A 24672-nucleotide genomic window follows, 5' to 3' on the forward strand; every position below is an offset into this window, starting at 1 on the left:
GTTACAATATGGTATCTAATTACCTGTTCTCAACATCCATCTGACACTAGTTCACATGATCAGTATTAACTTTCGATGAACAGGAAAATAAAAAATCCTATCATTAAAATATAATAATCATATTTACAATGCACGAATAGTAATTTTACTTGAAGCAACATGTGCTTGGAAATGAGTTTAAAAGAAACTCTACTTGAAATACCAAGTGTTTGACTTGGAGATGTACTACAGAACAATGAGTGTACTATTATCAATTACAGATACCAGTAAATTACACATGAATTATAACAAATGGATTTTCAGTGGAAAACATCACAGTGAGAAGAATTATAACATTGAGCACAATTGAAGCGAACTGCAAATCACAATGTAAACAAGACAAGCAGAGTTGTCTCCCATACCCCTGGTAAAGATTCTGTTACAATGACCATATATATATATATATATTTGTATGTGCGTGCGTGTGCGTGCGTGCGTGCGTGCTTTTGTGTATGGCTGTCTGTCTGTCTGTCTGTCTTATGCCGATTAGTGCTAGCCCACTGAGATACCATGCCGCAAGTTAACATGAATATCCCACTCAGACACAGTATTCTGACTCCGAGCCGACCTTAATGCCAAGCGCCAGACAGGGTAACAACAAGTACTATCTTTTAACATCTTTTGGTATGACGCGGCCGGGACCCAACCCCGCATCGTCCACTTTCCGGGCGGACGCTCTACCACTAGACCACGGAGGCGGTCGATAAAGGATAGAAACAGGAAGTCGACAAGATCATTGCAGGTATCCGGTACAACATCCCAAATCAGGTTTCCCACAGACCGAGGCTCAGCAGATGAAGCAAGCTAATGCTAAGGGAAGCTGTGTGTATGTATTCATAAATATATTCATAAATATGCATGATGTACAAGATATTTGGAAAATAATTAAAAAAACACTGAAAGACATTCAACACATTCATCTTTTCTTTTGGTATATCCCTTTTTCATATGCCTCGACAACATCCGTAATGATTGGAGGTTTAACGATCGGATACTTTCAGATGACAAAAGACGCCATTCTTTCAGTGTCTTTTTCCATACCTTTTCTTCTCAGCTCACCAATGGTGGGCGAGTTTGATTTAACGTCACTTCGAACAGTTTCAGTTATGTCCTGGATCACGTCATGTCTTGATGTGGGCGGATGTCCCGAGGTGAAGCGGGTCCTACATGAGTGAGTGAGTGAGTGAGTGAGTGAGTTTGATTTTACGCCGCTTTAAGCAATATTCCTGCAATATCATGGCGGGTGACACCAGAAATTAGCTTCACACATTGTTCCAATGTCGGGAATCGAACCCGGGTCTTCGCCATGACAAGGGAACGCTTTAACCACTAGGTAAACCCATAAGCATGAGTCGAACTTAGAATCAAGGCCAACTTGAATTCGAACATATCATATTACTTTTTCATAAGTACATGTATGTGAAATTAACGTTTCAAAGGTTGAGAATCATTTATCATGTTACGTATCAGAATTCGCCGTGCAGACTTGCGGCCATCGGGCCCGCCCGAGAAACTTATCATCGTGGGTTCTAATTCAAGTTTGCCCTGATTCTAGGTTTGTCAGCACCATGAATCTACTTGAAATATAATATAGTAATGGAACAAGTTGAACGGAACAAGTGCCTGAAATTATGATCTCTGGTATGTATATGATTTTAGACTTTTATACATAAAAATATATCAAGGATCTTCTTATTCTTTTTTATGGCCAAGCAAAACTAAAACTAAATAATAGACACCAACAAGAGGTTTCACCACAATCCTTTATTTTTCAATTCATTTAGGTAACTCAATATTACATTCGCTTTCACTACATTCATCCCAAGTCCATAATGCTGACCATCAAAGCTCGTCATTCCATCCGTCATGTTAAAGGTATCGAAAATAGGTACTTTCCAAGCTCGCAGGAAAGGCTCCATATTGCCATTGTATCGTTTTACACTGTCGTACGACTGGGCCAATACTTTCGGGGACTTCAACGCACCCGGAGCATGACTCGCTGCCCACAGTACTTTTGGCCAAGGTCTCGTATTGTTGCGCATGTAGGTCAGTGTTGGTAACAGAAACTTCTCTTGAACTTCTTTATGGTTAAAATAATTGTGTGGACCTATACCTACAAAAAGTAATGACTTGCTGTTTATATTTGCGACTCTTTGTTTCAAGTGTGGGCCAAATGTTGCAGAGAAGAAGACCTTCAGTTCCAGGTTAACTGTGCCATTGCAGGAACGAAGCTGATGCTTCAAATGCAGTCGACACAATTTTTCTGTGAACATATACATTCCGCTACACACCTTTCTAACATCTGAAACACAAGATCAACAAGTCAAGACAAAGGATCAACATTAAAAAATGTTTATATTATCAATGGAGCGGTTTATACAACAGCTGCTTCTGAACACAACTGAATCGGTCGTTAAACAACTGACATTGATACGTTGTTTTTTGATAAATATTGATCGAATAATATTTTATCAATTAAGCTTTTGACGTCTATGTGCATACATAATATAGGAAAGTATTCATAGATGTGTGAGTATGGAAATATTATATTCAGAAAATTCAGAAAAATAGCATTTTCCTCTGACGTGTTTCATTGATATCCTCAGTGATATAGTTTCATCGATTCGCATGTTTCCTTCTTTTCCTTCAACTTTGTTATTGGTGAGGTGAAATGGGGTTTAACGTCGCGTCCAAGATTATTACACTTATATAGCGAGGTGCATGTACGTGTGTTTGGCTGCTTGTACTAGTCCGGACTGATGCCGATTTATAGTGCTAGCACACTGAGATACCGCAGTTTAACATGAATACTCCACTCAGACACAGTATACTGACTCCGAGCCGACCAGTCCTTCTATTAGCCCCTAATGCCGAGCGCCAGACAGAGTAACAACAAGTACCATCTTTTAACGTCTTTTTGTATGACGCAGCCGGGGAGCTATGTACATGTAAATGTTTATATGCGACTAACAGGATCGTGTGGTCAGGCTCGCTGACTTGGTTGATACATGCCATCGATCCCAATTGCGGGGATTGATGCTCATGATATCAATCACTGGATTGTCTGGTCCAGACTCGAATATTTACAGACCACCGTCATATAGCTGGAATATTGCAGGAATGCGAAGTTATACAAAAAACAAAACCAAGCAATTTCAAACCTCAAGATCTCACACATTGAATCATTTAAACTTACTCTGTGGTACATTTTCATTCATGGCTCCATCTTTCATATTCCCCGTAACAAGCAGCACCATAGCTGTATATACATGACGAACCAGAGAATCCCCAACAAACAGAATGGTGCTACCACTGAGGATGCTGCAAGCTTCTTGGGGGCTGTGTTCCTTGTAGCCGTGTCTTGGTTCTGAAGGAGTCCAGGTGGAATATTCAGCATGTTTCTGCTGCCTCATGTCGTAGCAATCAGGACACACACATTCCTCCACAGACTTCATGGCACATTTATTGTTGAAGCAGCACGGGGTTGTTCCTTTAGGATCACACAAGGCTCTTATCCACTCAGCAGTTTTAGATCCGTTGTGGGTAACATTTCCACAGAGGCCATCAATCCTTTGATAATTCTTAGGTAGGGTGTATCGGACATTCACGTCAGACAGAAAGTTCAAAATATCTTCATCTTCCCTTTTTGTCAAAGGACGTGTTTTCCAGTGTCCTGTCAACAAATGCGATAAGATACTCGAATGTTGATCGAATGGTGTGATGTTTTTAGGTAAAGGATAAACCGATATGCCGATTGCTGGCGGATAGATTTGGAACATATGACTTGACATGTTGCTGAGCATGTCAAAAGTCATAACGCGAGGGCCGCCAATGTACGTAACAAGAGCTACAAAAGGTGCTATCAATAACATCATAACGAATATCTTCTTGTATGAAGCCATGGCTGAAACAAAACAAAACGAAACTTATATTCATTGTATTGACATGTTATACATGAAAATTAACATTGAACAGCTTTCTTATAGCACATAGTTTGAACAGCATGCGTAGTAGAAAAGATACGAAGCAAGAGACGAGGTGCAATGTAGACACACAAGGCTGTAACTATAGTGAAAGCTATACTACGGTCCTGGATGGTGTAACCCTCGTCAAACAACTTTTGAGCAAGAGACGAAGTGCAATGTAGACACACAAGGCTGTAACTATTGTGAAAGCTTTACTACGGCCCTGGATGGTGTAACCCTGGACAAACAACTTTTGAGCAAGAGACGAAGTGCAATGTAGACACAAAACAGAATGCCTAGTAGAAAAGATACTGTCATGACTGACAAAAGCGATTGTTTGCTTACTGCCTTATATGCAAACATAAAAGACCATTAACTGTGTAAAACTAATCATTAACTTTATACGACATGCTTCGTGTTTTTGTGGAATTCTTACTCTGACTTTGACCAATGCACATCAAGAATTTTCAGAGGTTTCAAATCACAATACCAACCTCTAATTAAAACAGCATCATTTGACGGCTGAATCACCGAAGAAGATAAAATACTTCGAAATACTGATATTCACAATTTTCGGAATAAAACCGTGGCCCAAACTACATGGTATTTCTCAAAATACAAGTTATGCATTGAAAATTGCATTTTGTTCTATTGATGACAGTCACTACAGCACTACACAATCAGCAATCTAAAAAACACCAAAACATCCTCATCCTAACCGACTCACTAGACTACAAGCCCTCAAAAATATAAACACTAAAAACCGCCCCAAACTAATAAATCAAATACTCAAAAGCACAAACAACTTAACTAAGGCAGGTAAACAAATAGAGTTCATTTGGACCCCCGCCCACGTAGGAATCTTTGGAAATGAAAATGCAGATAAAGCAGCAAAATTATCCCTTAAACTCCCAGAAATAAAACTTACCCAGCTCAAAATCGAAATAAAAGTGTCACTAAACAAAAAATTAACAAAAAATGACAAAATATATACCAAAACTCAAATAGCCAAATCAAGTACTAAAAGTACCAACAACACCTAACTACACCAAAAATACTACACCCATCCAAAAAAATCGACAGAATAATTACTAAACTACAAACAGGCCACACCAAACTAAATAATCACCGTAAAATAGCTAATCTACACACAACAGGAAACTGCCCACATTGCAAACAACAAGAAACACCAGAACACGTACTCATTCGCTGCACACACTTCCAAACACACCGAACAACACTACAGACCACCCTAAATCTTAAAACCGCACTTACACTAGAATAAATCCTTAATCAACAAAATTATTAGAAAAATTCAAAGCCTTAGGCATATACATAATTAAAACAGGACTAATTAGTCGCATTTAAACCCCAAATAAAATATTAAAACCAAAACTACCTAATGTAACAACCACCCAACACACACAGCTCCCTTAGTTCGTCCTCCACCCACTCTTGGCATTCATTCCAAATCTCAAAATTTCAAAATTACTATATAAGCAACCCCTAAGCCCCCCTCCTGTGTTGCACAAACTCACTTTTCCCCTTTTTGGAAACACATTAAATGGCCTGGCCGGGCCTGTGTGCGACATACGCTTGCAGTCGGAAAGCTCACGTTAAATCTCCAATATAAGTAAGTTGTACGCGTATTGCGTCGATTTGAAAAATGGATTCTGATAAGATGAAGTATGAGATCCGTTCCTACCTCTCCACACGAACATATCCAGGTTGGTGTACAGGTATCAAAGGACTGAAGGCAAACTTCAGAAGGAAGGCTTCTAACTTCAAGATCCTAAATTCGAAGCATAAGCACAAGATAGCTAGAAACCCGTCAGAAGGTAGGATTTCCACCAGTTTTGCGTTAGTTGTTGAGATAGTTGTAATGATACGGAGTTACCTCCCCTTATCTTACATTCGACATCTGGCGTGAGGTCGATAACTTCCCATGTGCTTTATTCAATGCTAAAGGTCACAAAATGAATATTTATTTCGTTGGATTCGCTCCATCCGCTCCGATTTTAAAAACAAATTGTTCTTTCAGACGTGTCTACCATTAATGACATGTGTATAGTATTGTAGTCACGGCCACCGCATTATGGCGTGATATGGAGTACATGATGACGCCAGACCATGCCACCATTGCCCATTTGTTGAAAGACAGCGGCTCTCTATATGTAACTCATTCCCCACAATATAGCTTTTAAATTATGGATAATAAAGAAATTATTACACTCTGTATGTCATACTGATTCTACGAAACTCGATTCAGAAATCATATGTTTACAAATCAGTATATTCAGCAAGTTGTGTTTGCTATGCAGTAGTATATTATTTAACTGTCTCTCCCGAACAAATGAGTGGCTCTGTACACTAAAATCTGTCATGAGAATAGAATAGAGTAGAGTTAATAACAGTGTCTTCTACTTTCAGTTCGCGACTTGAGAGTTGTCACCGACCACGCAGAGCGAATACGGATCGGGAAGATGTGCCATGAAGGATGTGACACCTCTACAGACGCCAGGGCTATCGGCGGACACATTGGGAGAGACAAAACTCTGGGCAAGATATTGGAAAGGTAACATAGTTAATGGAAGATTCTGTTTATTGGCCCAATAGACTCTGCGTTGTAGTGATAACAGCGATAAAAAGCTGACACTGTTCTGTGCATAGGATAACTTGAATGACTCGGGAATATTTGATAAAACCTGTAAGTTAAAAGCAGCTCAAATATCTCAAATGTAAAATGATGGGTTTTACTTCCAAAATAAATTAAAAAATTAAATCAAAGAAAATTAAATGCTTACAACGTAAACTTCTTCAACGATGAGAATGTTTCTCACCGACCTTAGCGTGTAGGAGTGTGATGTCCTGGGCAGGAAATGACAGTGTTTTGACTACTCGTCTTTCAATAATTAACGTGCTGGGCATCCCTAATTAACCTTTACAAATTCATGTTAAACCAACACAGGATGTTTTCTCGAAGTGGACAATCGCGAATGTCATAGGGCTGACACGACACGTGTTAATAACTGTCCTAGAACTTCTAAAGGTACTAAACATTCTTCATCCCTAACGACTAGTATTATATCTACCTATATACCACTTTATCGTCTCATATTGAGTTAGTTAAAGAAAACACAGTGCTCAAAGTGAAGCCCTTTTCACCCCACATTCTCAACATCGTCTCTATCAGAAGTGCTTGCTTGGCTTGTCTATAGATGTAAACACATTTGATGATACATCTGTGTGTTTTAAGTGGATTTTGACAGTCTGAGACAAGTCGGACCCAACACAAGCCAAACACATGTATTTATAAAACGACCGGGGGAGGGAATATTCTGAGGGGAGATTTTATTTCGCAGGGCGGGGGAGAGTTTATTTCCAGAGGGGCGGAACTGTACCGGTATAAATTCGCCGGGGAGAGGGGGGGGGGGGGGGGGGGGGGATTTTATTCTGGGGGCGAATATATTTCGTGACACCGGTTTAGCTCCAGCGGCCTAATTGGCTGTGTGACAGGCCCTTAAGCAAATCGAGCCATCAGAGACAGTGACTCCACACCTGTTTGCTCCCATCAGATACCAGTCACTACTGTCACTACTGTCACTACTTGTCATGCTTCAACTTCAAAGTGATCAAAGTACCTCGAGTTCAAGCAAGTAATATTCATATATGTGATGCTGGTACAATTTTGTGTCGCCATTGTCTAGCGTAGCAATATTATGAACATCAAATCACAATAACACTTTTTGAAAACAGACGAATAGTTCGTTGGAATTTACATTTTTAGGTATTCTTTTTACTAAAAGACTAAGCAAGTCTAGATGAAACTAAGCAAGTCAACTTTAGTTGATTCCAAAACAGTAGAAGAGGAAAAGTTCTTTCGAAAAAGAATATGCATATTTCAAAGAAATGTTTCCATTGACTGCATGTTTGTCTATCTGTCCCAAGATCCTAGGGAATAAATTTGAAACTGACTACAAGTGAAGAATGATGTGACAAGTCTGGATTGCCTAAGTTCTGGTCCTGAAATCAGTCATTGTTCTGGGCTCCATAAGGATTCTATTGGGTAGATTTATAATTTTAACTACGACAATTGTATTTCTGGGATGTTGGTTAATTTAATATGGGTATTTAAAGATAACAAAAAAATATGAAACATATAATTTATTATGGAGCTAATGTATGTGCACGTGTAAAAACTGTATTTCATGGTCAACCATAGGAGATCTTCAACACCTTATATTGTATATCGTTTTGTAATGTCTCGTCTTATTTCCATATTGTATTCAATTCCACACATGGATGTACACAACATTTATATATTTTACAAGTGTACTAAGGCTACATGGGCAAGTATAACGGTAAACACAAACATGTGTTTGTTTAACAAATTTTAGGTTAAAACATGTGTTATTTTAAAGGGAAATGTAAACATTTTGTCTGTTCGGGTAACTAATTCTAACTATTGTTTCCTGAATAAAACATTATTTAAAACACATTCGTGCTGAAATGTGTGGCCCGCTCAGTATCACACTTTGGGCATACACTTATTTTTTGGTGTCATCTGGCACCAGATGTTGTAAAATATTTACTGATACTTTTGTCGTAATCAAGCATAGAAATGTCAACAATCAATAGTAGAGAATTACCACTTTTCATTTTTCAACGAAACAAATACCTTTTGACGTAAACGTTGACAATAGAGGTGGAAATCTATATAAAAGGATCATTGAAATTTGTTTTGCAGTTGTTCGCAAAAATACGCTGTTGCCTCAGATGAATAGATGAAGTAAGCTCTTGTTTGCCAGCTGGGACCATGTCAATATCTCATTATGTAATTTTCTATACATGTTGAACGCAATAACAGAGAGTACTGCTATCTGGAACTGTTTCTGCAAACGAAGTAGACTTTGGGATTCCTATTTATGCACACGAAGATGTTTCATTTATCACAGTATGCCTGTGTTTGTTTGAAGGGAACACGTACTCCACCGACTTTGCTGTAGGCTTCAATGCAGGGTTGGAGTACATAAAGACTATTCAGAGACAATAAATTCAATTAATGCATCAGTGCTACTACCAGTGCAAATAAAGAATGCTTATATGTTTATAACAGGTTATGTCTTTGTGTGTATGTACTTCACATAAAGAAAGTACAAGTTTACATTTCAACAGTATTATTTACATAAAGTACTTTTCTACTTTTCTTACATCACTCCATTCTAATACTTAGGTAACATAGGGTAGACCAGTCAGTGCCTGCCGCCATGACCTATGTTGTTTTAAGGTGTGTGACAAATGGGACGCGAAACTAATGGGAGGATACCGATCATTACATTGGCCCAGTCTGACCAAGGCGGGTTTCCCTCTACTTGTCACTTCTCCATGCGGTACTCACAGCGTTGTGTGTCCCCCAGACCCAAGAGAATATATTTGAAAGGGACTCCAACTAAAGTCAAGAATGATTTGGCAAGTCAAGATTGCCTCAGTTCTGGCAGTGAAATCAAGCATCGTTTTGGGCTCCATTTGAATTCAATAGGATATATCATAGTTAACACTATCGTTTATTTACTATATTCGAAACTTGTATATACATTACTGCAATGGACATGTACATGATCACGCACCAAGCATTATCAAACACTATTTTCGATTGTGCTGTGAATTTAACTGCTTCCATCGATATCTTTCCTGGTTGGTCTATCCATGTTTGATTCAAAAGCAGTTTGTTATTTAATTCACCGAATCATGTAGTCTGAAAGTATAAAAGTTCATACAAAATATATAGTTTTAATGGCATTCCAAGAGAAGATATATGTTTGCCATCATGTACTTGTGGGCCTGCGTTTCGTTGTGTTCATGGAAAAACGTTCCCGTGAGTCAGTACGCTCATACCACAAGTCCGGTTTGGCCGTTCGATCGGTCGGAGCCACCGCCCACCGCCCGTTATCGCAGCTGGCCTTTAGTTATATCATCTAACAAGGCTAATACATTCCTAAGCGAACAAGAACCTAATCAGTTACTTATTCGACTGCTTAATATCTCAACTCACAGCTGGTTAATATACATTTTGCGCTAAATATTCCAAACAGTGAGTGAGTGAGTTAGGTTTTACGCTTCTTTTAACAGTATTCCAGTTATATCGCGGCGTGTCAGCTTAATGTGGGAGGAAAGCCCGAAGTGATGCAGGTCTAAGACGTTTACCACTTTGGTGAAACCCACGAGCACGGGAATGGTGCTGACAAACCTAGAAACATAATCGGGGCGAACCGGGATTCGAACCCACGATCATAGGTTTCTGGCGTGCCCAAAGGACGCAACTCTGCACAGCGAATCGCGGCGCCTTAGACGACTGGGCCACCCGTGCCCCCTATTCCAAACAGAGTGAGTGAGCTGGTTTGAACGACGTATGTACGGGGCCTCTATTTGAAATGGCAACAGTTTGAAAAAGTGTGTGTGTCGATTCACGCCATCAGCGCACGTTGACACGCCCACAACTACTTGCTTTCAGTCATGAATTGCCTCGCACTATTAGTTTAAGTTTGCTAGGGACCAATTCCGATTCCGATATACCGATATATATTAAGCTGTATTTTTTTTTTTTTTTTTTTTTTTAACCTTAAAATGTGTGTAATGTCAAACATGCATGAGGGCGAAAATGTCCCTTGTGCTGTATTTGTTGTTTTTCACACGAATGTATAAGAGTGCCCACATAATGTACAACGATAATGTACCCATGAACGTGGAAAGATTAAACGTACACACAGCATATGGGATTAACTACAACACGCATTCATAGGCTCTCGACGAATAACAGATACAAAATTGTCAGATTGATACAGGACTCAACAGAAAATCGGTTTATCTGGTTATCTGTTAGAGAACACAAAATTATTGCATATACTTAATTGTGATATTATAGTTTGCGTTAACAAGAAAGAAATGTTTTAAACCCAGTCATCAGGTAGTTCACGTTCACTCGACTATGACATATTCGCTAATTTTTATTATGGAACAAAATATCGCAGTGCAGAGTTTGTAGAACTCTAAACATGCATGAGGTGATGATTACGCTTATCTAGACTTGCCTATTATAATTATAGAACTACAGAACTAATTGTAGGACTTATCATTCAGTACAGCCTTGGAGCAAGGCTGACCACAGAGAGTGGGGAGAGGCTTGCGATTGGGAGACGGGCAACAGGAGCAATTTTAAACTCCAACTTGACGTGTGTAAATAAAATTATGCCGAATCTCCCTACTGTTGACAATAGAGTGAGTGAGTTGGGTTTAACGCCGCTTTTAACAGTATTCCAGTTATATCGCGGCGTGTCAGCTTAATGTGGGAGGAAAGCCCGAAGTGATGCAGGTCTCAGACGTTTACCACTTCGGTGAAACCCACGAGCACGGGTATAGTGCTGACAAACCTAGAAACGTAATCGGGGCGAACCGGGTTTCGAACCCACAATCATAGGTTTCTGGCGTGTCCAAGGGACGCGACTCTGCACAGCGAATCGCGGCGCCTTAGACGATTGGGCCACCCGTGCCCCCCTGTTGACAATAGAACCACATATGCCAGAATGAATCGGACCATATCTTACAAATAAATTGCAAATATGATTGAAAAGAGAAACCGACTTAAAACTGGAACAAGAACGATAGATGTTTAGATTAAGAATAAAGTAATTAGGAAGAAATATGATGCTGAGAGCTATAGTTTCATCCACCAATAGAGGGTTTTCTTGGGAAAATATTAGAATGTTTGTAATATTTTACTTTGCTTCCGCACATACGCCCTGGTTTTTGAAGATGTGATTGTGTGCATGTGACATCAATATTTCAGCTATATTTCAGTGACCTGTAGATTACCGAGGCATACCCATTCGCACAAGTGCACGTGGTTGACAGCATGAACAACAATGCATGTCCTTGTTTCAGGAGACGATTACACACAATGAAACATGTCACACATTGGGTATTAATCTTGTATTTATCACTACTGAAATTACATTACATTACCCCCATCAACATGAAGTTGTTCACCTTGTACGTCACGTTTTGTAGTCACGACATCCCTGCACATCCAACCGCCTGTTTCATTTCGATAGGGGGCGGTCGGGTAGCCTAGTGGTTAAAGCGTTCGCTCGTCACGCCGAAGACCCGGGTTCGATTCCCGACATGGGTACAATGTGTGAAGCCCATTTCTGGTGTCCCCCGCCGTGATATTGCTGGAATATGGCTAAAAGCGGCGTAAAACCATACTCACTCACTCATTTCGATAGTGTAGTGTAGTTGGTTGTATTTGCGCGTTGGCTCTTCGTCAGCGTTGAATTATTTATGTCAAATAAATACCCTCGTTCTTTCTTTATGAACATAAACGTCGGTACGACCCCGGGGAAAGATTTTATCATTTCATTATGTTATTACCTATTTGCTAGTCCATGAAATGAACAAGCCAAAATTGTTTTTAATTCAATACCTTGTCATTATGAATGAATTATAGATTGGACACCTCCCCACACAGACATTTTCACACAATTCACTACGAATAGAGGGTCAATTCTCCACACCCATCAATATATATATGAATGAGAATTAATTTAGTGCATAGATTGCATACACATCTCACAAAGATGGGATACATTTTGCTTAAGATTGAAACAGTTAGCAAACCATTTGCATTCTGAATAGTGGAGAATGGTGGAATTGACTTAACATGGAGAAAGCATCAAACAAGTGATGGATGTGACAGATCGCACAGGTGCATTACCTTGTGATCATGTTAACGTTACTCTAAACAGTTTCGGAGAACTGAAAAAATAGGAACTGAATTAAGTTGGAAAGTGAGAGAAGAAATAAGTAGTCAATGTTTTTCATAAGAAGCTCTCCGTTTGATAAACAACAGTTGTTATTTTAGAACTTGTCTGGAGGAATCCCATTTTCAAAACCTTCTCTTACTCTGTAACAGGTTATAATGTAAACATGGAAACAAAACGATGAACGTGCAACACAACATATCCATGGATTTAATAATCAGCTTATTATTCATATAAATGTGTTGAAATTACTTTAAAAAATGTATGTACATGTATATTATTTACCCTGTGGACACTTCTTCTTTTGTTACTCCACAGCGATGCGAAAAGCAATCACAGACACTACATGGTAGCTGCGCGAGTAATGCGAGTAACACTTGTCTCCTAAGTTCTCAGCTTCATAATGTTTTACACAGGTAGTATATTTAACCAACTTCGTAGTGTCTATGCAATATTGTATTCTTGGATTCAATTATCCACAATTAATTAGAATGTTTCATATCTACAAAAATATATACAAGCTTGGTATTTGCCAATAAAACAGTTAAATATTTGCCCATAACACATATTTATTTGCTTAATTGCGTCAGTGAGGTTTATCCACGCTTGGTGTGGCAGGTGGATATTGAACGTTATGATAGCGTCAGCAGGGATTGTTGAGGTCATAAGACATAACTTTAGTTGCTTTTCAGGCCACAGACAGTGGCATGTGAAGATCATATTTAAACATATTTACATAACATGGCAGCAAGGTAGATTATTTACAATTTCAGTGCATATATTGTGTTCAATAAAACCAAAAAACGTCGATATTTTTCACACACTTATTTTGTACTATTTAACAATCTGGAATTTTAAGACATTTGGCTTATTTTGATAACATCTAGGAAACAAATCTCACATCTATCGCTGAAATCTACGAGTATAGTTATGTTGCTGTCAAACCCAAAATCATGGGCGCCCAGTTTTGACTAACCAAGTGCCTTATAGTGACTTTATTCTTGGACATGTTAAAAGCTATTGATCCCACAAGATATAGCTGAAAACTGTCTCTCGGACGGAAGTGGGTGATGATGTCTTTGATAAATGTTACTGGGGAATGTTAAAGTTAGTTACTGTCATTTTCTCCAAAGTTCTAACTGTCAATCGTCTCAACAGGACCATGATTTTGGTTACATATGACTCCATGTCTTTAGTTGTGAAACGGTAACAATCATTATACAGTAAACAACGTTTATAACGAACACGCTTATAACGCTTATTTTAGTCCCAACTATTTGTTGTATAAAAGTTGAATATATGCTTATAACGATCTATAGTTATTACAAACTACAATTAGTGGTCCCTTCGAGTTTGTTATAACCGTAGTACATGTTGTATACTGTGTACTGTGGTCCAAATATATCAGCTTTTTCATCTATTGTTTGACTGATTTGTTTACTGCTGAGGCATTCAAGCATTTGTATTATTAGAACATATACATTTCAAGTAAAGCAGAGATGCTATATGTAGTCCAACAAGATGGAAATAATTTCTGGTAGTGCGTAACATTTAAACTCACTCGCAGACAATATATATTTCTCAAGAGAGTAGGACAATTCCCCGCTCGGACAATATCCCGCACTGACATTTCTCCATGCTGAATATATACATAATTTTTATGACGATATATATTTACAATTTGATTATACAACTATAATTATGTGAACATTAAAATTCATAATCACTTGTCAGTTTGACCAAATGTCACCAGCTGTAAGTTGTCACAGATACAAACAGATTCCAACAAAGTTGGATCGTCTTTGACACAGACAGACAAACATATATTTTTTTATTCACAGATGTGTATCCTGAATTGGCCATCACACTTCAGGGTATTAACAGTTACTGCCCAAAACGCTCAACGAGTGTCTATCGAAACCTTTGAAAGCTAACTCTGTTAAATGAAATTTAAATAACTAAGTCACTTGTAGTGACCAGTTAACAACTAATTAATGATATAGTATATGGGAACTTCATTGTAAATGCACCTGTGTTTGTCTAGTTCATCCCCAACAATCGTGGTGGCCATAGTCCTGTATATCAAGGTTTTAAGTATCGAGTGAAACGAACACTGGAAATGATGTTTGCCGTATGTCCAGCCACCGCCAACACTTCATCTTATTTCTTATCACGACCAAGAACCTAGCGGTGGTTTTTTTCAATCCCACGATAGATGAAAATGGCCATAGACATCGTCTACAAACAAATCTTCTTACGCCACCTTCACTCGTCTTGACCAAATCGGATAAGTTTGTAACAAAAGTGAGTTTTTCCCTTCAGCTAATAACAAGAGATATATGCAACTTAGAGAAGGGAGATCTGTTTCTGAATTGCTATTATGTACAGGATAGATAACCCCTTTATCCTAGGTGTCATCAGGTGTCTCATGTTCAAACACATTGATAGACAGGTTGTTTTGAGATTTAAATGTAGAAATTTGAGGTAAGTAGTGATGGACTCTCTCTCGATGAGAAGTAGGGGTGGTATATTCTGATGAGCTATCACTGAATACATTAAAAACATCGGTTGTCTGTTTTCTCGATATTGAGCACACGTGTTCTTCTATGTCTTAATTCTAATGGTAATGGAATACAGGACGACCCGGCTACAAAAAAGGACGAAATGGACAACATTGAGTTATACGAATAGAACTTCTTCAAAGTTCAAATTTGAACATCTCCCTCGTATTCGTCTTATCTACACACAATGCTATTATCGTATTGCATTGTTGAATCATCTGTTCGAGTAGCGATTCTCGTGTGGAAATATGGTTCAACAAAGTTAATTCGTCCATCTTCACCCAGTCTAGAAAATTTGACCTGAACACAGAGGCCCCATTTTACAGCTCCTTTCTCTATTGTCTCGTTTTGTAAGGAAGAGATAATACTGGTTTTAATGTCAGCTAAATATAATAATAAATCACCACCCTCTCCACCACTGGAACGTATTCAAATTCGCGTTTCTCCATTGAGAGCTTCACGTGAACTGCTTATCTGGTTGAGTCACCTCCCGACCGAGCACTGGGTCGACCCCTGCCTCTACCCCTCCCGTTTGGTTACAATGGTATGACTTTACATTTTAATAACGCTTACTGTTACTGGAACCGGTTAAGGCACACAGAGAACAAAAACTAGGGGAGGGAAGGGAACGTTTAAAATGTGCCATGTTAAGTACTTCTCAGTGATCACATTTGTCACAATTAATAAGTGAAATATTGCACGTCCTTGCGTGGATTTGAATACATAGAGCATATTTCATGTGTCGAGCGAAGTATCGTTTCTCTCATCGAGTGACGGGGAGTGAAATATCAAGTGTTATGTTCACTGCAATGAAAATATCACTTTTCCCAACATCAGAAAGTTCAATCTTTCACACAGAAGTAAATAATATATCTTTTGAAACTGAACTGTCTTAGATAGGAGGAACATTTGAACGTCTCTACAAGGTGACGAGAAACGTGCTTTAATAAATGATCTTTTCTCATAAATTTCTTTGGACATTTATAAAAAGAAAATTGGTATTCAGGAGAAAGGGAAGATATTCTCTGGCGACGAAATAAATTATATTTTGAACCATATGCATGTGTACAGTACATTTATACTTTTACAATCTGAAAGTATATCATTTCTATTGTAAATATGACAAATAAGGTGTTTAAAAAAACTTACCTTATGTAGTACGGAAAAACAGTAAAAGTGATACCACGATGGCATTTCATTGTTTTGCAAAGACATCAGGTATATTTAGAGGAGTTGGATCTCGATGTTCAGCAGCATCATGGTGACACTGGGAGTTAGATACTGATGTAGAGATGCCGTAGATGTGACAATATATCCAAACACCAATAAGGTGTATGTACACATAAAGAAGAGACGTGTTAATGGAGGGGGAAGGAGCATAAGCTCTGCACCTGAGGCTGTCAACTGTCTCCTCGATAAAAGAAAGCAAATCCAAGAAATTATCCAGGAAACAGATGATTGCGGAGAGAAGAAAATTAGATAAAGAGGTGACGGAACACCATAGCTCTCCGGACACCACGAAGTGAACATTGTAGGAGTGACTCAGAAGCCCTATCAAAGAGATGACTTTTTTTAAGTTATGGCATTTCTATTATTATATGTTAAGGATAAACGGCATATGGTTCGAACCTCACTTGTCACAGTATCCCTTTAGCTATATTATTGGTATTATTGTGTACAGATTAAAATAAAAAATGCAGCAAAGCGGGTTTGGGTCATCCTGGCACAGTCAGGCTTGTTAGGATCATCATCAGCTCAGGGCCCTTGCCCCCTCTTTTATTATAACAGCTTAGAATTAAAATATAGTAGAGGGGGCTCGTGTGATCCAGTCAGGTCTGTTTGGCTCATCGTGTTAATATTGTTATTTACAGATGAAAACATATAAATGCAGCACAAATCAATTGTAGCACATAACTCCTTCAGGGAACAGGCCTGGTGCACCAGTGGTAGAAAGGAGAAGCGAGGGAATGTGACGACGAATACTTGAACAAAAGAAGGAAAAGGATCTGCGTGTGGAATACACACCGCATTCCCCCAACTATCCACCTCCACCCTACCATCCAGCACCTTACTCTTGCACTCCCTTGGAAAGTCACAGCAGCAGAAATGGAGGTACCGCAACACCATACAGCCCCAACAAACAGAGGAACACCCTGAGAGCTGCCGACATACCGAGATTGCTAAACATACAGGGTGGGAACGACAGAGGGGTGGCCACACCGATAGAAGAAGGACCTTCAACTTCAGTGAATGTTGAGAGAACCCTCTCCCCTTCTGTGCTAATGAGGCCTATTTCGCCTTCACTGTGGTGTTGAAAACTGTTTAATATGTTCCATCTGTTCCGAAAGGAACAGTTCTGCAATGAATTATATAATAGTAAGTAAAGAATAAACTACGTTTTTTAAAGAAATTTAACATTTAAACTGCAACTTTTTATTTTTGTCATTTTTTTATCAATGACTCTTACCTGTTCCAACTGTATGATGATATATTTCAGAGTTTCATTGGGGGAAATAGAGCTTCATGTTTATACGATGTCAGTGCCTCTGTTTTTGGCTTATTGCTTTGGGGAGTTCTGTATTGCCCTTACCTGCTAGAATATTAATAATAGACGACATCACGCCATCCAGATTTTCCCTCCGTTGTCAAGATGCTAGAATGTATCTAAAGGAATCTACCCCTGCTACATTCCTAAGTAATTCAATGGCATTCCAAAAGCATTCTAAGGCAAAGATATTTTAACGCATTCTTCTTATTTGGTGACATTCATGCAGTTTAATCTCAGGAAGTGTGGGGAGGGGGCAACACGGTGGCAGCCAGAGCCATTAATAAGAATACACTAGTTTAGCATTCGAGCAGAAAATAGCCAGTGTTCACACAGACGTTCATAACAACAAACCATTACAGAAATACATCACTTAGGAAGCATGTGCCTGTGTATTAATGCATATCAAACATTTAAATTTAAACCATGCTTGTCTTTTGAAAACGGAAAGCTGTGTAAGTGTTGAACGACGTCTGGCGACCTCACTTGAATAGTATCCGGGGATTTGCGACTCCAGTGTTTTAGCATTTTCCTCGCTCACGTTTTCTTTGATGATTGAGGCGCACGTTTGTTCTGTCACCATTTCATACTTTTCTAACTACTCACTGCACGTAAATGTGCACGTTTGACTTGCTAAAAATGTGCTCATTGACATATACATGGTGTATGAACATTTTATCCATATGTTATTTAAATATTTTATTCGTTATACCTTTAGGGTGGGTGATTTCCGTATATGTCTCAATTGTACAGTGTCAATTTGACGTGGGAGCATAAAAGTACACCTTGCGCAAAAAGATGCCCGCCAACACACTTCTTTCTATAATAGTTAGACAAATTGATTAAGCAACGATTTTAGTAATATATATCATAGAAAAAGATAGATACTCTTGATATAGACCCGTGGACATCTTTACACAAAATCAGCTGAACTCATCTCATGACACAGTTGCACTGTTTATAAAACGACATAGTAGTAGATAGATCTGAACTAAGCTGCCTAAGATCATAATGTAGTCTAATTGAATTTATTATGTTTTAGGTCGCAGGTGGCAACATTCAAGTCGCATCACATTCGCCTGTATACTATCCAGGTTCAGACTGGTCACACATTGCAACCACCTGTACCTCATCTGTCGACTAGTACAAGAAGCATGGGGATCTTGGGACCTATTCCGCCCCGTGATTCCTCTATGTATTCCACGATCGATAATGAGCAGTTATTCGTTGTCAGTGTTATCATTGGGTAATCTGACCATCTGGATTATCTCATCACTTGTAAAAGCTGAACACAAACTCGGTGTTGTAGCCAGAGCAAAGAGTCAATAGACATTTGAAGGAATGGTAAATATTATCAAGACAGCAATCTGTACATGTGACAATATTCTAAAGTAAAGTGAAGAGGGATGCATGAAGCAACTTTCACTCAGCTTCTAATAGCCACTCAAGTGTTTATTAATTTTACCTGTGAATTGTATGTGCTTTCAAGACAATACAATACAAAACAGGTTAGACAGAGTGATTAAGCCGAGGTTTGCGTCACAATTAGCGTTATTCCGGCTGTTGGACTCTGGAAATACCCGGGAATCATGGCAAGCTACGTGTTTACGCTTTAACCACAACGCCCAGTAACAGGCTTGTAATGATTGTACAGGTCTGTGGCTTATCAAACATTTGAGGTCACGTTGACACCGACGGGAACACTGCATTGGGTACTTTGTGTCTGAATCGATTGACACATTCTAAGAGCATACCATTATCGCTAGGGTGATATCCGTATTGTCGATAGACGAATGTAGGGGTTACTTTTGAATAGGATTGTATCTAATTATGTATCCACACTATTCTGCAATCAGTTATTGAATCAGTTAAAATTGAAATATATATCGGAGGAGGTGAACTACTGATTTCATGAACTTCCGTATATGGGCAGTTACTTTGAACGCAAATACTTACATTTACAGTTATTGAGTCAATACTGACGGAACTGAAACATAGTAATTACTTCAGGAATACCATGAACATAAATACTCGAAGTATGTTCCAGTGTCCAGCATTCTGTATTTTAGGTACAGGTGTTAAGGAATAAAAGGGAAATGGAAATCAAATGATAACTACTTAGCAAGTATTCTAAATACAGTAATCTACTTTTATAATGAACACACTTATAATGAACTGACCGATATAACGAACTTATATTTTAGTCCCGACCAGTTGTTGTATATATACTGTATGTCTGCTTATAACGAACTACGGTTATTACGAACTAATATTAGTGGTCCCCTCGAGTTCGTTATAACCGTAGTTTACTCTACAGTTGGCAACGTTAAGCTACTGACTTGCTAATGTTCAAATGTTAAGCCTTTCCAAAAAGCCTTTTCAGACAAGTTTAGAATTATTTATATATTTAGTTTGTCATAGTATAGTCTGAAATACATGCAAGTGTTAAAATGAGCATTGTTTATTTCATTTAAAAGCATCTTTCAGAACGATGTCAAAAGGTTCTGCTAATTTCTTAAATAAAAGACGAAAAAAACCATTTCCATAACCAGAAGAAATCTCTTTCAAAAGCAGAGTCCATTGTACGACTCCGACCATGTCATAAGCATGTGTTAATGAATCACCTTAAAATAGTGATGATATCAGGTTTTCATGAAAAGGTGAGCGTACATTGTATCTTGCCCAACCGCCAGCACCCATCGCAAACAGATGCAAAGAAAAAGTAATTGTTCACCCGAAACACGGGAAAATATGGCACAACTCGAAATATGGAATTGTATCGGATATTATTTTTGCCACTGATGCGTCAAATTTGGAAATTCCTCCACAGGTCCCCACAAAACCAGCGAATATGCCGGTTAGATCTAGCGATCTATACTTGTCGCAAGACACCACCAACGGGATCGGGTGGTCAGGCTTGCTGACTTGGTTGATGTATGACATCGTATCCTAATTGCGTAGATCGATGCTCATGATGTCATTCACTTGACTGCCCGATTATTCACGGACCGTCATCATATAGCTGGAATATTGCTTCGTGCGGCGTTAAACGACATACAAACACACAGACCATAAAACTCAACTGAGGCCATGAACGTTGCAGCCTGGTTCAAACAACTTTTGAGCAAGAGTCGTGTAACTCCCTTTGTAATGTTCGTTGAAAGAGCCTGCTTTCTCATACTCAAATAAATAAAAGTGACAAAAACCACTTCATCTTTACCCTTCTCGTTTATATAGTGGCCATGTGATACTTAGCAAGAGCGTTACTGACTTCTGTCTAAATGTCCTCATAAAATGTCTCACTGCACCCACTGTCCATGATTATATATGATTGTAGCTATCATTTCCTTCAAACTAACATCAACAGCAAATGTCCTTGTGCAGAAGGAAACATGTACCCAAAGAAAGAAAAACAATTTGGTTTCAGCCAGTAGCACTATATGTCAATTATGTCACTAATGACGTCAAAAGGTGATTGGTTGGTTCGTTGTTTTACGCCGCACTCAGCAATATTCCAGCTATATGACGGCGGCCTGAAAATAATCTAGTCTGAACCAAACAATCCAGTGATTGACACCATGAGCATCGATCCACGCAATTGGGATCGATGACATGCATCAACCAAGTCAGCGAGCCTGACCACCCGATCCCGTTAGTCGCCTCTTACGACATTCGTAGACGTCAAAAGAAATCCTTGAAAATGACAATAAACTCCACAATCCATTGGACTTGGTGTAAGGGTTAATATACTGGGGAATAAAATCTAACAGTAAAATCTAAAGATGTGAACAGAATATGATGTCATGATAGCGAGAAACACACATGCCCAAATATAGTTTGTCAAATTCAGAGGAGAACACATAAGCAGAGCAACATATGCCTTTGGGAGGATTAAAGCACGTTTGGTTGGTTGGTTGGTTGGTTGTTTTACGCCGCACTCAGCAATATTCCAGCTATATGACGGCGGTCTGTAAATAATCGAGTCTGGACCAGACAATCCAGTGATTAATATCATGAGCATCGATCCACGCAATTGGGATCGATGACATGCACCAACAAAGTCAGCGAGCCTGACCACCCGATCCCGTTAGTCGCCTCTTACGACAAGCATAGTCGCCTTTTACGGCAAGCATGGGTTTCTGAAGACCTCTTCTACCCTGGAATCATGGATTGAGCTGAGCTATGGCCATATCAAGTTTCTGTTTTCAGTGTGGTCAAGTGAAAGGTCAAATCAATGCCAACTTTTTAAATATTGCAGAACACGAAGCATATATGTTAAGAATACATGTTCAACTTTCCATTTTGAAGACAAGTAATGGCTGAATAGTGGTCATACATAGATTTATTAATATGATTGCCATGGCGGTCAAATTGAAATTCGGATTTGAAATGCTTGAACAAATTCACGTGTCATATATGGTGGAAACAAGCATGTGAAGTGTCATCTTCAGTGGACCAATGAAGATCCAGCATCACTGGACAAACGGGCCTTGACATAAGCTTAGGTTATTTTCAGTCAGGTGATTTAATAAATTGAGACTGTTCCAGCCTATTTTATACCAACAAGTGACACAAAATTATGATATTATCAGAGGAGACTGGGTTCTCTGTATCATCATTGTTTTGGATGGACTCGTTTATAATATGTTTATAATCAGTTCTCATGCGGTCCTTTGTGTAAATGCAGAATACTCAGTAGGTGACTATAATAACACAATGGCGGATTCCGAAGTTTGATGTGTCAGATTGTGGCAACGGCTTGTCAAACGTATCCCACAATAACCTCTCTCAGATCATTAAATGGGACAAGTATGTATGTATCCTCTACATATCAACGCGGATTATGCTGACATCAGACTTGTCGCTTGTAATAATCACAAACTACCTACCTTCAACTCCAGACATTCAGTCGAGCGACTATACCTGAGACGAATCCTGACCACGTCTGCAACATCAGCTTATCATTGGACAAATATCTGCACTTCCTTGTACAATGGGTGTTATTACTGTGTAATGCAGGTCAAACAAAAGACACCGTGAACACATAACAGTCAGAGGAATTGTAATGAAATCTGATATTTAACATATCCTAGAAAACCTTCAATCAGTTTAACATTTACAACATGGTCAGTTTGAATGTACCAACATAAATATTTAGTCGCTTTGTTGTGTTATTGACGTGTTGTAACATCGTCCACACCTGTCGCACACAAGTTGGAAGTAGCGGGGGGGGGGGGGGGGGGGGGGGGGGGGTAGCGAGGGGGATAAATCAAGTTTTAGCAGTGGATTGCTCACTTGATGGTTTCCTAAACGAAAACAATTAATTTCATCCAGATGGTTGAATTATAGGTACGTGTGTTGTGCCCTTAAACCTACAATGGTGTTAAGTCCACAATATTCATGAGTGGGCGTGGCTTATGTATGCAATAACAAAATAAAAATGGTCTAAAAATGTTTGTAAAACGTTCGTGTATTTTGTAAGCAAGTGTGGTATTTTAAGGAATTTTATTCTCAGTATCACCTTTCACTTTGCCATTGTGTCATGGAAAATAATTATGGGAATTGGGCATCAAAATAGGAAATATTCCTTCTCGTTAGCAGTATGTCATAACTCCCGTATAGAAACGTATATATCCATATCCATATCAACTACTTGTCATGCACTGCCCGTTTCCTTCAACGTTTTCTGTTGTTGTGTGTTTAGATTAGCTAAATATGGACAGAATAACTTTCTCAATAAATATCCAGTACAACATTAAATTAGAATTTCTATTTTAAAATTAACCCAATCTTAATGTACGGTGCTGAAATATGGGGATTACAACCCTTCAATGATATCGAAAAGGTTCACTTGAGTGCATATAAAAGATTTCTTGGTGTAACAATCATCACATCTAACGCAATGGTTTGTGGTGATTGTCGTAGATATCCTCTATTCATTATTCACAGGTGGTAAGGGTGGCCCAGTCGTCTAAGGCGTCGTGATTCGCTATGCAGAGTTGCGTCCCTTAGGCACGCCAGAAACCTATGATTGTGGGTTCGAATCCCCATTATGTTTCTAGGTTTGTCAGTACCATACCCGTGCTCGTGGGTTTCACCGAACTGGTAAACGTCTGAGACATGCATCACTTCGGGCTTTCCTCCCACATTAAGCTGGCACGCCGCGATATAACTGGAGTAATGTTAAAAGCGGCGTTAAACCCAACTCACTCATTATTCACAACTAAGAGGTGTAAAGTACTGAGTGAAACTCCGGAAAATACATTCATCGAGATACACAACGAAATGTAACAATAATATCATGATGTTATGTGATACGAGTGGAAAGAATAACTGGGTGTGAAAATATTGTTGTGCAATAGTGGTATGCACAATGTGAAAGTGTATTTATCAAGTCTTTTCTACAGAAGCTAAAAAATATTTATCTGCAATCGTGATCATTTTCTTGGACATTATCCAACATGCATATATATCCTAAAAAGGCTAGAATGTTGAAAACTCAAACATATGTATAATGAACAATATCTGTGAGATGTAAATATTAAGAAATATTGTTATTCATTGGCATGGTTTCGATGTACATCCCATGAACTATGCATTGAGGGTGGGCGACATACAAGGACTCCTTGGTCAGATCGATTATGTAAAAAAATATGTAATATCCTAGCTAATTAGGATGCATATAGATTTTTACTGGTATGTCAGTTGTACTCAACTGGGGGGAAAATGTTAATTCCTGTATACTT

General features: G+C 38.8%; 1 protein-coding gene across 1 annotated transcript; it reads right to left on the minus strand.

Annotated features, from left to right (window-relative positions):
• Positions 1-1790: 1790 nt before the first annotated feature.
• LOC124123395 lies at positions 1791-22881 on the minus strand. The gene is made up of 3 exons (XM_048390379.1): positions 22816-22881; positions 3236-3943; positions 1791-2341 (listed from the first exon to the last, which is right to left on the minus strand). The coding sequence occupies exons 1-3, from the start codon at positions 22829-22831 to the stop codon at positions 1791-1793; spliced, it is 1275 nt and encodes a 424-aa protein (XP_048246336.1). The 5' UTR covers positions 22832-22881.
• Between the last annotated feature and the right edge of the window lie 1791 nt (positions 22882-24672).

The sequence above is a fragment of the Haliotis rufescens genome, unplaced genomic scaffold, assembly GCF_023055435.1.
Source record: "Haliotis rufescens isolate VD_foot unplaced genomic scaffold, xgHalRufe1.0.p SCAF_9, whole genome shotgun sequence".
Taxonomy (NCBI): domain Eukaryota; kingdom Metazoa; phylum Mollusca; class Gastropoda; order Lepetellida; family Haliotidae; genus Haliotis; species Haliotis rufescens.

What these genes read in the sequence shown, in the direction of transcription:
- LOC124123395 (XM_048390379.1), bottom strand. An exon ending in GAATGAAAATGTACCACAGA is followed by an intron (nt 2,342 to 3,235) that starts GTAAGTTTAAAT and finishes CTTGTGTTTCAG; the next exon opens with ATGTTAGAAAGGTGTGTAGC.